Source organism: Myotis nattereri (assembly GCF_964212035.1).
Source record: "Myotis nattereri genome assembly, chromosome: 4".
Classification (NCBI taxonomy): Eukaryota; Metazoa; Chordata; class Mammalia; order Chiroptera; family Vespertilionidae; genus Myotis; species Myotis nattereri.
Window position 1 is genome coordinate 39,732,776 of NC_138079.1, and position 17,354 is coordinate 39,750,129.

General features: G+C 38.0%; 1 protein-coding gene across 1 annotated transcript in view; it reads right to left on the minus strand.

The window, feature by feature from the left end:
- FAM169A (family with sequence similarity 169 member A) overlaps positions 1 to 17,026 on the minus strand; it is a gene marked incomplete at its 5' end in the record, with an annotated part of 36,656 nt that extends 19,630 nt beyond the window's left edge. Inside the window, 7 exons of the mRNA XM_081089754.1 lie at positions 1,842 to 1,954; positions 3,970 to 4,098; positions 6,584 to 6,763; positions 12,568 to 12,739; positions 14,880 to 14,965; positions 15,280 to 15,379; positions 16,895 to 17,026. Coding sequence (XP_080945880.1) covers positions 1,842 to 1,954; positions 3,970 to 4,098; positions 6,584 to 6,763; positions 12,568 to 12,739; positions 14,880 to 14,965; positions 15,280 to 15,379; positions 16,895 to 17,026 — 912 coding nt within the window. The remainder of the gene's footprint in view (positions 1 to 1,841; positions 1,955 to 3,969; positions 4,099 to 6,583; positions 6,764 to 12,567; positions 12,740 to 14,879; positions 14,966 to 15,279; positions 15,380 to 16,894) is intronic.
- Positions 17,027 to 17,354: the final 328 nt, after the last annotated feature.

Here is a 17,354-nt window from a genome sequence, read left to right on the forward strand (position 1 = left end):
AAAATCTAATTCATGCTGCCAACCTTATGACCTGGTGTAATTTTAATATATTCTCACTAAATGACACATTGAAAATTATTTGCTTAATATTAAAATAATTAATATCACTGCATATATGGGAAGAATAGATTTTTCTACTTTTCCTGGTTTCATGATATCTGACCAAAACTAAGTGAATCTGAGTATAACTGAGGAATTTAGACTGCAATATAATAGAATTGGGGCTTATTATAAAGTCTGAAGTTCCAAATGTAGAAAAAAATTTAAAAACTCTAATTCTTTATATATAGTTATTATTTATATTATCCTTAAAAACACTTTGAAATTCTTCACTTATGCTAATTAAAACAGGAAATAAGAGGAACAAATAATTCCCCAAAGCATGTGTCTCTGAAATACACCTGACTTTACATAGGCAAACTCAACACTCACAAAAGATATATCAGATACCGTGTACAAAACAAATATAACTGTAATAAGCGCCACCACAAAGAAACACTACATAAAAACAGACTTCTAGAATCCCAAAGATGGACCCATATTTTAACTAATATCAAGTAAATTCTAGGAAAGTAGAAAGCCACAGTAATGGGAATTGCCCTTCTAATTTCAGGTTACCTAGTATTTGCAAAGTGCATTTCATTCTACAAAGGCCTAGCATACACTTATTAAAACTTAGCCTCACAGTTCCCACAATAACTTCATAACCTTTGGCCTACTACTTATTCCACTTCTAGAAACCTATCTGTGCAAGGAAATAATAACATATGCACAATGATGCATGTACAAATGTGTACATACTATATAATAAAACCCTAATATGTAAATCAACCGAACAGCCTAACAACCGGTTGCTATGATGCACACTGGCCACCAGGGGGCAGACGCTCAACACAGGAGCTGCCCCCTGGTGGTCAGTGAGCTCTCACAGGGGGAGCGCTGCTCAACCATAAGCCAGGGTCATGGCTGGAGAACGCAACAGGGGTGGCGGGAACCTCTCCTGCCTCCATGGCAGCACTAAGGACCCATAGGGTGATGTCTGACTGCCCCTAAGCTGGCAGGCGGACATCCCCCGAGGGGTCCCGGACTGCGAAGAGGGCGCAGGCCAGGCTGAGGAACCTCCCCCCAGCAGTGTGTGAATGTCATGCACCAGGCCTCTAGTTACATTATAAATGTAAAACTTAGTATGTTAAGGAAATAAATGATGGCATCTATAACAATAAAAGCATAATATGCTAATTAGACCGGACAGCCAAACGACCTTCCAGAAGTCCTTCCAAATGACCTTCCAGACAAAACCAGGGCTGCAAGGGCCGAGGAAAGCCGCCTTGGCTGTGAGGGCTGAGCCCCTTGCACAAATTTCGTGCATCTGGCCTCTAGTTTACATATAATAGCCTAGTGTGCTGCTGTTTAACAATCATATTTAAAAACAGTAGAAAAATAGTAATGCCATGAAAAATGCTTAACATGTTATGTTATGCACCCTTGTAGCCTCCAAAAAAATGTTGTGAGAAAAGCAGTTAGAATTAGCATGAAAGAAAACAAAAATAAAAGGTATGCAGATACATGTATATTATATGCAAGATATTAACAGTTGCTATCTCTGGAGAAGGGGGATTACAGACTTTCATTTTCTTCTATATTATTTTATATGAATTCCAAATTATTTTTCAAAGAAAATTAAGTCCTTAGTAACCAATTAAAAGATGCCAGAAAACGAATACAGTGGAAATTACGTAAGTCTGTTGAATGAACAATAACATTTAAAAATTTAAATATTCACTGAATCTATTTTAAAGAAACAAAAATTATTTCCTACAATAAATATACAGTGTACCTACAGTTAGCTGCATCTCACTAGACTGACTATCTTCAGTTCCTGCTTCATATTCTGGAACAGATGCAAGACCATATCCTCCAGACGTAGTTCTTTTAGCTTCATTTGGAGGAACTGCTGTGTGTAGAAGAATTTTACAAATTGTAGCCCAATCAGTATTCGGTTTTAATAACATTGTTCTGACTTTCACAAAAGCCCTACAGAGCAGCATGAATAGAAGGGTGTTGAAAATCTAGGTGTAGGATATCTATATATATATGTCCTATCTAATAAAAGAGAAACATGGTAATTAGCCATACATCCGCTACCCTTCCCATTGGCTAATCAGGGCGATATGCAAATTAACTGCCAGCCAAGATGGCGGTCGGCAGCCAGGCAGCTTGAAGCGAACATGAGGCTTGCTTGCTTCAGTGACGGAGGACTCCAACGTTCCCGCCTGCCGCTGCCAGCCTCTGAGCTTGCAGTTTGAAACATTGTTACAAATATAGAAGCTAAACAAAACCCCAGAAACCTGCTTTCAGCCAGCCAGGATCTCAGAGCTGGAGTTGAAACAGTGTTTCGATTATAGAACCCAAACAAACCAGATACCTGCTTTCAGCAGCGGAGGCCTAAGAGCTGGAGCCAAGCCTCAGAGCTAAAGCTGGCCCAGAATAAAAAAGAAAAAAAGGAGCGGTTGGGAGCTTCAGTCACCCGCCAGCCTGAAAACAGCCCTCAGCCCCTCACCCAGACTGGCCAGGCACCCCAGTGGGGACCCCCACCCTGAAGCGGGTGTGGCCAGCTGCAAACAGCCATCATCCCCTCATCCAGGCTGGCCAGGCACCCCAGTGGGGACCCCCACCATGATCGAGGTCACCCTTCAGGGCAAACCAGCCGGCACCCACCCATGCACCAGGCCTCTATCCTATATAGTAAAAGGGTAATATGCCTCCCAGCACTGGGATCAGCGGAGCCGCGAGGCCTCCCAGCACCGGGATCAGCATGACCGGGGGCAGCGCCCAAACCCCCTGATCGCCCTGCTGCTCTGTGCGTGACAGGGGGGAGCTCCCCAACCCCCTGATCGACCCTGCTCTGTGTGTGACAGGGTACGGAGCCCCAACCCCCCTGATGGGCCCTGCTCTGTGAGTGACAGGGGGCAGTGCCCCAACCCCCTGATTGGCCCTGATCTGTGTGTGACAGGGGGTGGCGCCACAACCTCCCCATCGACCCTGCCTTGAGTGTGACAGGGGGCACTGCCCCAACCCCCCAATCGGCCCTACCCTGAGCATGACTGAGGGTGGCATCGAAACCTCCCGATCTGCCCTGCTCTGTGCATGACAGGGGGCGGCGCCCCAACTCCCCAATCAGCCCTGCTTTGAGCCCGACCAGGGGCTGCACCTAGGGATTGGGCCTACCCTCTGCCACCTGGGAGCAGGCCTAAGCAAGCAGGTCGTTATCTCCCGAGGTGTCCCAGACTGCGAGAGGGCATAGGCCGGGCTGAGGGACCCCCCTCCCACCCACCCCCAAGTGCACAAATTTTTGTGCATCAGGCCTCTAGTATATATATAAAAGTCCAGCAACCAAATGGCAGAATGACCAGAATGACTGGTCAACCAGTCGCTATGGTGCTCACTGACCACCAGGGGGCAGACACTCAATGCAGGAACTGCCCCTTGGTGGTCAATGCAGTCCCACAGTGGGAGTGCCACTTGGCTGACCGGGATGAGTGGCGCTCCCACAGCGGGCTGATCCCTGCAGGCCACACCCCTCATCAGTGCACAAATCTGTGCACCAGGCCTCTAGTCTTATAATAAAACCTTTCAATTATAAAGAGTCTTAAATAATCATCTGTATTTTGTGACTTTGAGGAGAGATACATGAGACTGTGGACTATCTTTGATCTCCTGATGCCTATTCTATACTGTTTCAGTATCTCTGTTTATTTCATACACACCAATTATTACATTCTGCTGGGCTATTCTCAGTGACTCAAATGTTAATATTAATACATAACAAAATATCATACTTTAGGAAAAAGGGTCTGCTACTAGAGAGATCACATCACAGCACACCACTGCTCTGGAGTATAAGGCACCATTACCATCAGGCACTGCTATTTTTAAGTGGGACATGTGCTCAAACTAAAACATTCTTACCTGTAATTTTAAGTGTTTCTCTCTGTAATGCTCTGGTGACAGGTATTCTCTGGTACCAATGTCCAACACCTTCAACTTCCCAAAGGAGTTCATGGTCTCCTGGATACTTTTCAAAGTACTGCTTGCAAGCTGAAAAACATATTTAGAATTTTCTAGAAATCCAAAATATCAATTATTTTAGAAAACAGAAAGATAGAAAGCTGCCAACTCACTTAATGGGCTAGCATAACTTTTTGATACCAAAACACCAAAGCAACTCAAGAAAATTATACAGTCATCTCATTTACATAAAAATTCTAAATGAAATTCCATATTAAAGTTTTAATGTGATCAAGCAATAAAAATCCAAATAAAAGGTGTGTTTAACCTTTAAAAAGAAAATTATTAAATTTTATTGAGGGACATAAAAGAAGAACTAAATAAAAGGATTGTTAGATTCAATAGTGTAAAAACACCAATTCTCTCCAAATTATTTTGTAAACTTGATGCAATCCTAAACAAAATCCCAACAGTTTCTTTTTAATGGAACTTTACAAAACTTGGTCCTAAATTCAAAATGAAAGAACAAAGAGTGAAGTACTGAGGAGTTCTTCCTATAGTGGGTGAATTTCCATTCCTCCCCAAAGTTAGTAAAGCAGTAATCTATGTTCAAATTATCAAAGGGGATACAAGGATTCATTCCATTCACATGTATGGGTCTAGAGAAAAACTGTAATTCAAAATGGGGATGCAACATTTGGTTCTTGTTTTCTAGATTTTTAATATTAAAAAGAGAGAGGAAACCTAGAAAATATATTTTTAGTGAAAATAAACATCTGATGGCAAATTACGTTTTATTGAAGTTTTCAAATAAATTACTTTCCAGGATTAAATCTTACTACATGAAGAAAAAACAGTTGTTTGGCCTTTATACAAATGCAAATATAAATTTATAAAGATAAATATGAATAGTTTTTAAAATATCACCACATAGTACAGCCTTACAATGGAATACTAAACAGCACTGAAAATGAATAGAGCTATGTAAATCCACATTAATGAATCTAATAAACATAAAGATGAGTAAAGAAAGCAAACTAAACAAGAATTCATACAGTACCTTTCATTTATATAAAGTTTTAAAATATTAAAAATATGACATATTATTGGAGGATGTACATATATGTCTTAAAAGTCTAAGAAATGCATGAGGAAAAATGCCAAATTGAGGACAATGCTTACTTCAGGGAAGGGAGTAAGCTAATTAGGTAGGAGTGCAACTGTGTTGGCAAAGGATCCATTTCTCGTAGATGGTACATGCTAGTGGTACATAAGTATTTACCTTTTTATACTTTCGTATATGTCTGAGGTTTCTTTCTTTCTTTCTTTTTTAATTTAAAAGCTACCACAGACAAATAACCCCCCCAAAAGTGGTCAAATAATATAAATAGACATTTCTCCAAAGAAGACATACAAATGGCCAATAAGCACATGAAAAAATGTTCAACATCAAATGCAATCCAAAACTATTAGAGGCCACTTCGCACCCACTCAGATGACTATTACAAAAAAGGCAGATAAGCCCAAGCAGCTAGTGTTTTAGTGTTTACTAGGTAATGGAGAAATGGGGGAATGGACGGTGCCTGGGTTTGTTACTGGTCAAGGGCACATGCCTGGGGTGGAGGTTCAATCTTCAGCCCCCATCAAGGCGCATGCAGGAAGCAACCAATCTATGTGTGTCTCTCTCATCAATGTTTCTCCTATCTCTCTCTCTCTTTCTCTCTTCCCCCTTCCCACCCTCCCTTCCACTCTCTCTAAAAATCAATGGAAAAAATATCCTTGGGTGAGGATTAACATTTTAAAAAGGTGAATTTTATGGTATATAAGTTAAAGCTCTACCTGACCAATGTGGCTTAGTGGTTGAGCCTTGACCTATGAACCAGGAAGTCATGGTTCCATTCCCAGTGAGGGCACATGCCCGGGTTGTGGGCTGGATCCCCAGTGGGGGGTGTGCAGGAGGCAGCTGATCAATGATTCTCTCTCATCATTGATGTTTCTCTCTCTCCCCCTCTCCCTTCCTCTCAGAAATCAATAAAAAAAATATTTAAAACAAAAACAAAACAGTTTAAAAAAAATTAAAGTTCATATCTTTTAAAAAGCTACCATACCCCCCAATATATATATAATATATACAAAAATTATATATATAATATACATATTATATATATATAAATTATATATATGATATATAGTGAGATAAGGACACATTTGCAAAATTAAGCCATAGGGCAGTGATGGCGAACCTATGACACGCGTGTCAGAGTGACACGCAAACTCATTTTTTTGGTTGATTTTTCTTTGTTAAATGGCATTTAAATATATAAAATAAATATCAAAAATATAAATCTTTGTTTTACTATGGTTGCAAATATCAAAAAATTTCTATATGTGACACGGCACCAGAATTAAGTTAGGGTTTTTCAAAATGCTGACACGCTGAGCTCAAAAGGTTCGCCATCACTGGCCTAGGGTATCAAATAATCAAAATTTATTTAATATTGTTATGTGCACATTTACAATATTCTACAGAAACTAGTCAGAGACAAGTTTAACACTTTTCACTTATTCCATTTACCTGTGTACATTATAGAGGACAGTGGATACCGCAAGCCAAGTGCATCTTCTGTAAAGGAATCAACGAAGTCCTCCAGCATAAGAAGCCCAAAATCTTTGCCTCGATAGTTCTTCCTTATAAACATTGTATCAAGAACTGGCAGTTGGTAGCTTTGGGTAAGAAATGAGGCACATATGCTTCCTGCAATCATAAGAACAGAAAGCCAACAATTTTTCACACTGAAAGACCTATATGTACATACTTTTAGAAAACATGAGTTAACAGTCTTTCTAAAAATGGTTTTTCAGTGGATATAAATGGAGTGCTATCCCAAAAAGTTCCCTCCATCCCTTTTACGGCCAATCCATCCCTCCTGGGTCTCTGTTTGATTTCTGCCACTACAAAATTGCTTTTACTTTTCTAGAATAACATAAATGGAATCTTACAGTATGTTTTCTTTGTGTCTGGTTTCTTTCTCCCAACACAATGATTTTGAAATCGAGTACATGCTATGTCTATCAGTACTTAATAGTATGCATGATATGGGTTAACTGAAATACATTTATTTACTATATTTAAAATTTATTTTTGTTGTTGAGGTTATTACAGATGCCCCCCATTTCCTCTCCCTTTGCCCACCTTGGCCTGGCTCCTGCCATTTGAGTTGTTTACAATTTGAGGGGCTATAAATAAAGCTGTTTCAATAATCTCTTTTTAAACACTTTTAAAGGGGGTGCTATAATAACACTAACAAAAAGTAACCTCACAGGGTGATCTGATCAAAAATTCCAAACTGGGCAGGTCATGGTGGGTAGTCACACCCCAGGCATATAACTTCTCTAGTGAGAGGTCTATCTTTGCCTTAAGCAAGCTCTGTCCATCGTTTTTTGCGCATCTATATTAACATACCTTTGAAATGCTCATTTTCAGAGCCCTTAGAAGCCTCACTACCCTCAAAAGAACACATAGTCTTACTAGCCTATAGCTCAATCCCCAACTTGTTTTTCATGTAATCTTCCTTACATTCCCTCCTTAATCCAAATGCATGAAAGAAGCTGAAAACTATCATTCTGGGAAGCATTATTTTTTGTTGAGATCTTGCTTCCCAGCACTGTTATCAGTTTGGAAAATAATGCAATAATTAGTAAATTATAATACAAGAATAAACTGTTTCATGTACTCACAACTGTAAGCCTACTTTGGCTCCACCTGTACATACTCATTTCAAAAAACCATGCTGATTCTCTTCCTTGCCCACACCTTAAATAGTTATACTTTGTATAAGGGTTATACAAAGGCAATCAAATAAAGGGAAGAAAAACTTCACGTTACCAGAGATCGTCAGACACGTCAATAGCTGTAGACAATAGCACAATTACCTAGTACAGCAAAACCACAACTGCTACCTTAGGTGAAGTCTTCATTACATTAAATTTATTGCACATGGTAGTTAAATATTTATATTCCTCTAAGTTTCCTCTTTGACCACCTTCTCTTTCTATATGCTCTCTCTGGGTAATTTCACCTACTCCCAGGGCTTCTACCATTTATCCAAATACTGATGTCCACGAACCTTTAATTTCTGTAATTCCTGAGATTTATTCCAATGGAAGACTTCATGTAAATGTACCAGTAAATAGTACAAAAACCACATGATCATTTCAATAAGTGGAGAAAAAGTATTTGATAAAATCCAATGCCTTTCATGATAAAAATACTCAACATCCTCAACCTGATAAAGCGATTTATGAAAAACCCACAGCTAACAACACACCTAATGGTGAAAAACTGGATGTTTCCCCTATAAGATTAGGAACAAGGCAAAAATGTTCACTCTCACCGCTTCTATTCAACACTGTACTAGAGGTTGGGTAATTAGTCAAGAAAATAAAATAGAAGGCACCAGGTTGAAAAGAAAAAAGTAAAATTATTTTTGCAGATGCCACAACCTTATGTATAGAAAACCTTAAGGAATCCACTAAAAATTCATTAAAACCGACATGTAAGTTTAGTAAGGTTGCAGGATCAACATACAAAAATCAACTGTATTTCTATATACCAACAATGAACATTCTGAAATTGAAATTAAGATAACAGTTCCTGCCCACTGGTGTAGCTTAGTGGTTGAGTATTCACCCATGACCAGGAAGTAACGGTTATTCCAGGTCAGGGCACAGGCCATGGTTTAGGGCTTGATCTCCAGTGGGGAGCATGCAGGAGGCAGTCGATCAATGATTCGCTCTCATCATTGATGTTTCTATCCCTCTCTCCCCTCTCTCTGACATCAATAAAAATACTTTAAAAAAAAAAGATAATTCCATTTACAACAGCATCAACAATAAAATTCTTACGAGTAAATTTAACAAAAGAAGTGCAAAACTTGCAAACTTAGAAGTATAGACATTGTTAAAAGAAATTAATGAGCACCTAAATAAATGGCAAAAACAGCTCATGTTCATGAATCAGAATACATAACACTGTTAAGATGTCAATACTCCCCAAATTGACGTACAGACAAAATCCCAGCTGGATTTTTTTCCTGAAACTGAGAAGGTGATCCTAAAGTTGATATGGAAATGCAAAGTACCACCACAGGAACTCAGGTTCCTTCTATCTGTGGCTTCCTCATCCCCTAGGTCCTCGAATCCTTTATATTCAGCAGACAAACTATGAAAAGGAATGCATCTTAACCACTTTGACCTGATGTCATACATATCATTTCTTTAATTACTTTGGGGAGAACTAAACACACAGCCCCACCCAACTGTGCAAGTGACTAGAAAATATAATCTCTGACTGGGCAGCTGCTGACCAATGACTAGAATATAGAAGAGGAAGCACAACTATTTGGTTAGCTAGCAGCCTCCGCTAACTTTCCTCTTCTTTTTATCTCCTAACAGACTAACACTTCCTTTTGAACGTAGTATATGTGCTGCAGAAGTGAACACACCTCCTTTTTAACTTTTAGGAAATCCATGATCACATCTGAGCAGGTAGCTGGCAGACTCCCTCCACAGTTATGTTTGTTTGGTTACCTCAGGCTGACTTCAGTAACTTACGTACATCCCCAAGCCAATATTCACAAACACACATACTCACTTGATGCGGTTTTGACAGATCTCATCCTTATTTTAAAAATGTGTTGACTTCTGTGGCTCACATAAACATCCACACCTCCCCCATGTGACCCGACTTACATTTCTAACTGTGTACTATCCCTACTTATGTGTTCCACAGGCACAATGAAGTTCACATGTCAAACTGAACTCAAGTATTACCAAGTCCATTCTTCGGTATTCCCAATCTTAGTTCATAGTTTCCCACCTAAGCATCCAAGCCAAAACCCTCAAGATTCATCACTGGTTACTCTTCTATCCCTTCCCACACAGGCAATGGAGTCCCCACAAAAAAAGCTCCCTCAAATCGGTTTCCTTCTCTATCACTACTGCCACTTTCCTGCTAGAAGTACTTCTTCCAGCTGGAGTACTAAGCAGCTCTTTTAATTGACTTCAGAATACAATACACATATGCCAAAGATCACACAACAAACTAGTGTATAAAACTATTTTTTAATAATCTGACATCTATCTAATCCAAAAAATAAGTCCCTCACAGCAATCTCTTACTTCAAGCAAAAAAGAATTTATATAGTTTCTTAAATTTCACTGTACTGTAATAAGATTTAACCTCATAAACAAAGCCTCCTTTTTTATTCCAAGGCTATTTTTATATCCCAACTATTATCCCCATATACTGATTTGCTATTTAATTAAAAAATCGTAAGTAATAGCATAAGGCTTTCACTCAACTAGACCTGTATTTAATAAAGATTTTATCACTCTGCTGGTACAGTTCTTTTTCCTGATATGTAACAAATATTTCTATCACAAAGTGTTTTAGTATATGTTATGGGACGTTTTTCCAAAATATTTTATGTTTGGGTTTTCTTTGTAGAAAAAAAAAAATAGTTGCCCTAACCGATTTGGCTCAGTGGATAGAGCGTCGGCCTGCAGACTGAAGGGTCCCAGGTTCAATTCCGGTCAAGGGCATGTGCCTTGGTTGTGGGCACATCCCCAGTAGGGAGTGTGCAGGAGGCAGCTGATTGATGTTTCTCTCTCATCGATGTTTCTAACTCTCTGTCCTTCTCCCTTCCTCTCTGTAACGAGCCAATAAAATATATTTTTTTTAAAAAAATAGTTCCACACTAAATTAACTGGTTACTGATTCAAAGGCTAGTATAGTATAAGCACAACTAATTCCATTATTATGGAATTAGCATAAAGCAAGAAAGAACAAAAATTAATAGCCAGGGTGGAAGGCAATTAGCAGAGAAGCACCAGAGGATCATGGGTTCAATTCCCAGTCAAGGGCATGTACCTGGGTTGCAGGTTCTACCTCCTCGGTCTCTCTCTCTTTGTCTCCCCCCTCCCTTCCACTCCCTCTAAAATTCAATGGAGCTCGGCCGGAGTGACTCAGTGGTTGCGCATCACTCTATGAACCAAGAGGTCAGGTTTGATTTCCAGTCAGGGCACATATCCGGGTTGTGGGCTTGATCCCCACGGTGGGGCGTGCAGGAAGCAGCTCATCAATGGTTCTCTCTCATCACTGATGTTTCTATCTCTCTCCTTTTCCCTTCCTCTCTGAAATCAATAAAAAATAAAATTAAAATAAAATTAAAGTCAATGGAAAAATAATCTTTGGATGAGGAATAACAAAAGAAAAAAAAACCCAAAAACTTAACTACCAGAATAAGCAAAAATAAAGGCCAGGTCTCAGAGGAGAGGAGGAACCCCAGTTGCACATAAAATGAAGAGGAACACACTCCTGGAGTCAAATACTGATCAGAAACACTAAAAGGGGAATGCTATGCCCATTAACTGTGTGTCTTTCATCTAAAGCAAACTCTAAACAAAAAAAGCATAAAGTAATATATGATCAAAATATCTATGAGCTCATTTCAGATAGGAAAATCCCCTGGAGCCAGTGTGAAAAGGAAAAAGCCTCCAATTCCCATAGGAATTATCGCATATAAAATAAAGCATAAAGAAATGAAAGCACACCTCAGCCATTTTAAAACATTTTAAAAACAAAATGATGCCTTTTATGCAATGCAGCAGTAAGCTTCCATTTAACAGACATTATTATTCTGCCCCTATATAATGACATCTTTCTGGAGTTAAATGAATCACTAATTCTATTTCAAATTTATACAAGAATAAAATAGAATATTAAAGGAGAACCACAGTATTTACTAAATAACAAAACCATTTTAAACTCTAGATCATAATATTTTATTCTTGAGAAAAAGTGGCCTTCCTTTTATTGATGGTATGCATAATCTCATGATAAATATGTATTAACTATGTGATTAAGATAATGGCTAACTGTTCTTCAAATCAGCAGTGAATTTCATATGATCCTTACACTGGATCTGACCAGATGAGCTAAGTCTGGAAGGTTTGAAATGCAAAAATGACAGAAAAATAATACGAGTGTTCTCAGTGAAAGGTCTTTTGGTTAAAGTACAGAACAAGACCAACTTTGTTATTTGGTTATTTATTTACATGGAGTAAGCAGGTTAGATCTTTCTGGCTCCAGTACAACTAGAGAGCAAATGAACAGGAAAACAGGTAAAACAAGATGAAGCTGCTCTAGTCGCTTAGGAGGAGGGTATATTTGGGTCTTAGGATCAGAAATCCAAACTTTAGAAGATTTCACAATTTCAAAGCTGTTCGGATTCTCTAAATACTGTATACTGAAGTACTTTGTTTTTCATGGTAATTAACAAAGCTGCCTTTAATATATCAGGCTAAATCAGCAGCACTGAGCAAAAAGGGCTATGCATTTGATCCACAGGTAAAGAAGAATTAAATATTCCCCCTAAAATACTAAGTAAAATCACCTCAATTTGCACTCGAGATTCATTTAAAAGGGGTGTTGATACAGTTGGGGTTTGAAAAGGAGGTTTCCATTATACACAGTTTAAATAACTTTTAAAGACTCACCTGTAGGCTTAACTGAATAAAACCCAATGGCCTCTCCTTTCTTCCACAGAATCTTAGCATAATCAGTACTGCTATGACACAGGAATGGGATCTCATTTCTCTCCATTTCCTGTTTTCTATAAATAATTCGATTCAGAACATACAGAACCACTCTCTCCCCAAGAGTTCTCACCTACAAAGAGAGTCAAACACCAGGCACAACAGTTATAATATGCATCAACTGAGAGATGCTGTTTACCTTGCTCCCTGCTTCGTACCGGCATTCGAAGCACTTTGAATATGTTCAAAATGATCTGTAAAACATTTTATTATCACAAAGGCAAGGCTAATCATTCATACCAATAACAATCCATTTCTACACACATATTATGCATGAATACTGCCTCTCAGCAGAATTCTAAAACTGGCAAAATGAGTTTCCAGTGCACCAATCCCCAGCATCTCCTAGTTAGCAGTGCTTTCTTTCTGCTTCCAGCTGCCCATAGCAGGGTTCTCAACCACCCTAATTGCTGCCTCCACCACTTCTACTGCTTCAACCCTTTTCACCGCTTTTCAGCTTCCACATTAAAAATAATAATGGGGGGTGGGGGGAAGAAGGCTTCATGTTATCCCCTGAAGATTTTAAGACCAATTACCTCATTTGATGAGCAAAGACATAATAATGCTCCTTGGAAAGGAATTTGTCTCACCCTTTCCAGGTAAAATGTTCATTTAACAGTTGTGTTTTTGTTGTCTAACTATAAGGAATAACCCCCTGCCCCTTCGGCCACTCACACATATACAGACCAGATGAGGGATGATAGTGGCACCAGGGAAGTCTAGTGAAAACATACTTGGGGAAACCACAGAATGGAAACTGAGCCTCACTTCTTATAGGCAGGGCTACATGGTCACCAGGACCCCCCTTACCAACTTTCTGGCATCAAACAGTGGGGTTTTCCCAACAGACACCTTTCACTGCTAAAAACAAGAATTCTATCCATAAAGACTCCTTAAAGAAAAACAAGAGTGCCTTCTAATTAAGTAAGTGGAGAGAGAAAACATTAACATACACTCTACTCTCAAAAACATCTCTAGTGGGAGATCTCCAATACCAAACACATGACATGACAAAGCTTGTTAGCTTGCAAAGTAGGGAACCTTTTTTCGGCCACAGGCCATTTGGATATTTGTAACATCATTCGAGGGCCATACAAAATTATCAACTTAAAAATCAGCCTGCTATATTTGGTCAAACATTTAATTAACTCACTCCCAATGCCCAGACCCTACGATTTCACAGGCCTTTAAGGCAATCTTTTACTAGCTTGAACAGCTCTGATCAGCATAAAATTCTTCCTTAGACTGAGCTAAAATTTATTTCCCAAAGGTATTCTGGAGCCACACAGCCTACAAATATCTGAAGACAACCGTGAGATTCCCCGACATTCCACACCAACTCTAAACAATGGAAGGAAAAGACGAATGCAACTTTGGGTGCTTTTGCCATTCCTGTCCTCCTCCTTGAAATTGCTCCAATCACCTGATACCTGTCTTCATGATGGGCATGCAGACACTACAGATATAAACACTAAAGATATTGCTAGGACAGTGGGGCTTTTCTGCATAAACTTAAGGTTTTTAAATTAGCTTTCTTGCCTACCTTCATTTGCTTCTAATTAACACCCACTCTTTTTCCTATGTGCTGCTGTTTCAGTTTGGGCCTCATGGTATACGTGGTGCAGTTAATTTTTTGACCCTATGGGTACTACTCTACATTTATCCCTATTTATTTTCATCATGTTAAATCTTCCCCTTTTTTCTTAATTCTGCCTTTCACAGATTGGTTCTCCCATTCAGCACTGTGGCATGCTGAATGGACATGCATGCCATCTATGTCTTCCTCTAAGTATTTTTATGAAACTCAGTGATTAGGACAGAAAAAAGAAAAAAAAAGTTTTGCGGTATGCTGCTGAGAACCTCCCAAAATGACCCTATTGATAAGCAAGTTTCCTTCCTGGTCAGTGTCTCCTAGAGACAGAGAACCTAAGCAACCTCACACAGAGAAGAACTAGCTTTATCTCCACCTAACAAGGAAATCAGAAGCTCAAGTCGATATGGGTCACTACAGTTCAACTAACCCATAAGCATTCAATCTTCCTCACCCAATTCTCACATACCTTTAGCACAATGAAACTCTAAGGGTTTAATAAAACCTGGTTACAATAAAATGGAGAAGAGCTCAATAACTTCAAAAACTATAACTGTTTATAGGAAACATAACTGTGAAGTGGCCTCAGAAAGAAACTTTTAAAATTACAAGATCGTATTACCTGCTTAAGCCCTTCTCTAGAAGGGACAGATGTTTTTACAATATCATCAACAGCCCACCACTGATCAGCCAGGTAAAGTGCCACAGCTAAAATAGAATAAATGATTAACATTTAAGTTTTAAGTCTTACAGTGTATAACATTACTATTTGGTAAGGTTATTATATAGATACCCTTAGGTATACCCATACTTTTATAATACAATATGGCCCCATTTACACTATTTTTATTTCACTCATTAAACATTTAATAGTAAGCAATTAAGAATTATATTTTCCTAAATTTAAGTTTGAAACACGTTTTCTTTCTTTTTTTCAATTCCTTCATGTAACTACCTTTTAATAAATTTCTAATTGTTTGGAGAAAAACTCCTCAATTTTAAAGATTAAACAAAAAAGAGACCTGTGAGTGAGTCCTCAGGTGAAAAAAGAGCAAGAATTTTCTGGGTCTGATCTCCACCATAAAGAGGTACAAAGCCTACATTTGACAGGCTAATAGGAATCTGAAATGACAATTGATTAAACATTAGTGAAGAGTCTGTGAAGAAAATATCACACAAAAACACCATGATTCTACCAAAATATTAACTCTTTCTACATTAATGTTAATTATATACCTTCATTTCATATACAATATTTCTAGTCTCAAAAAAAAAAAAAAAGTAGCCCTAGCTCAGTGATGGCGAACCTATAACACGCGTGTCAGAGGTGACATGTGAACTCATTTTTTTGGCTGATTTTTTTTTTGTTACATGGCATTTAAATATATAAAATAAATATAAAAAATGTAAGTCTTTGTTTTACTATGGTGGCAAATATCAAAAAATTTCTATATGTGACACGGCACCAGAGTTAAGTTAGGGTTTTTCAAAATGATGACACACCGAGCTCAAAAGGTTCGCCATCACTGGCCTAGCTGGTTTGGCTCAGTGGATAGAGCATCAGCCTACGGACTGAAGGATCCCGGGTTCGAATCCAGTCAAGGGCACATGACTAGGTTACAGGCTCGATCCCCAGTAGGGGGCAAGCAGGAGGCAGCCAATCAATGATTTTCTCTCATTGATGTTTCTATCTCTCTCTCCTTCTCCCTTCCTCCCTAAAACAATAAAAATATATTAAAAAAAAGAAAAAAGAAAATCAGAATTCCCTTTTGTGGGAAGTTTATTATGTTGCGGGGGGGGGGGGGGGGCAGGAAATGAAAGTTTATTTCAATAAATATTACTGTGTTCTAGCCAAAAATCTAAATAAAAACAAAAGAAAGATATGGTCCATAAAGTCACTAAAAGACAACTATAGTTTACATCTGTTATTTAGACTATTGGAGGGGATGGGATTCTATTTTCTAGTAAAAGACACCAGATAGGTAATTTTTTTAGAGAGATATACAATACTTTAAATTTTTTCTGCCTTCATTAATCCAATGCTAATTCCTCATTTATAGAAAATATTACAATTCAGAGAATTATAAAATATTGGTACTACAGGAGACTTAAAGAATCCTTTAAATCAACATAATTTTCCAGAAGAAAAATCTGAGGCCTAGATGTTAGAGAATTTGCCTACCATCAAGTTCACAGTGGAATTCTAACAACATACACAGCTTACCAATTTGAAAGTTTTATTTTAATATTTTAGAAAAGGGGAGGTTTGTGACATAAAAATGTATAATTTAGTGGTTTGCTGATATTTTTATTTTAAAAAATTCTTATATCACAAACTATAAATCTAAAGAAAATTTGAGTTAGCTCAAATTTGGAAACCAGCCTTAGAAAAACTGATAAACTACTTAATTTTAAAGGCACAACACAAATATTAAACAATAACCTGTAGAGTTTCTTTTTAAAACCTGATCATGTTACTATACTAACCAATCATTATTTATGCATTTTACTGATGTCTTCTCATACAAATTTTAAAAGTTTACTTAACACTTTAAAATGACAAAAAATAAAAGGATATTAATTCCATGTATGAACTCAACTGAAAAGACTCATAAAAAGCACTGCAGAACACCTTACCGTTATATTGAGAAGAGAAAAACACTCAGGATTTTCAGGGTCTCCACACCTTAGATCTGACATATAATCTTCAGCAGAATTTTCCAGTTCCTCATGACTGCAATTATCCAGCATATCCACAGGGAATGCCATCCTCTTTAACAAACAACATGGGACAGAAATGTTTCAGAATATGAAATGCTAGCTTCCTTTTCTCATAGAAAAACTTTATATTGTAATGTTTTATTATAAAGAGTTCTTCACTATACCATGTCAGACTACAACTTGGCCTGCTGATTTAACAATGTACATAAAAAGAAAACTTTTAAACATTATTCATCTGAATTAAAAATAAAATAGGAATTAATAGTAATTCTTTTTTTTTAAATATTTTATTGACTTTTTACCGAGAAGAAGGGAGAGGGAATAAGAGAGTTAGAAACATCAATGAGAGAGAAACATCGATCAGCTGCCTCCTGCA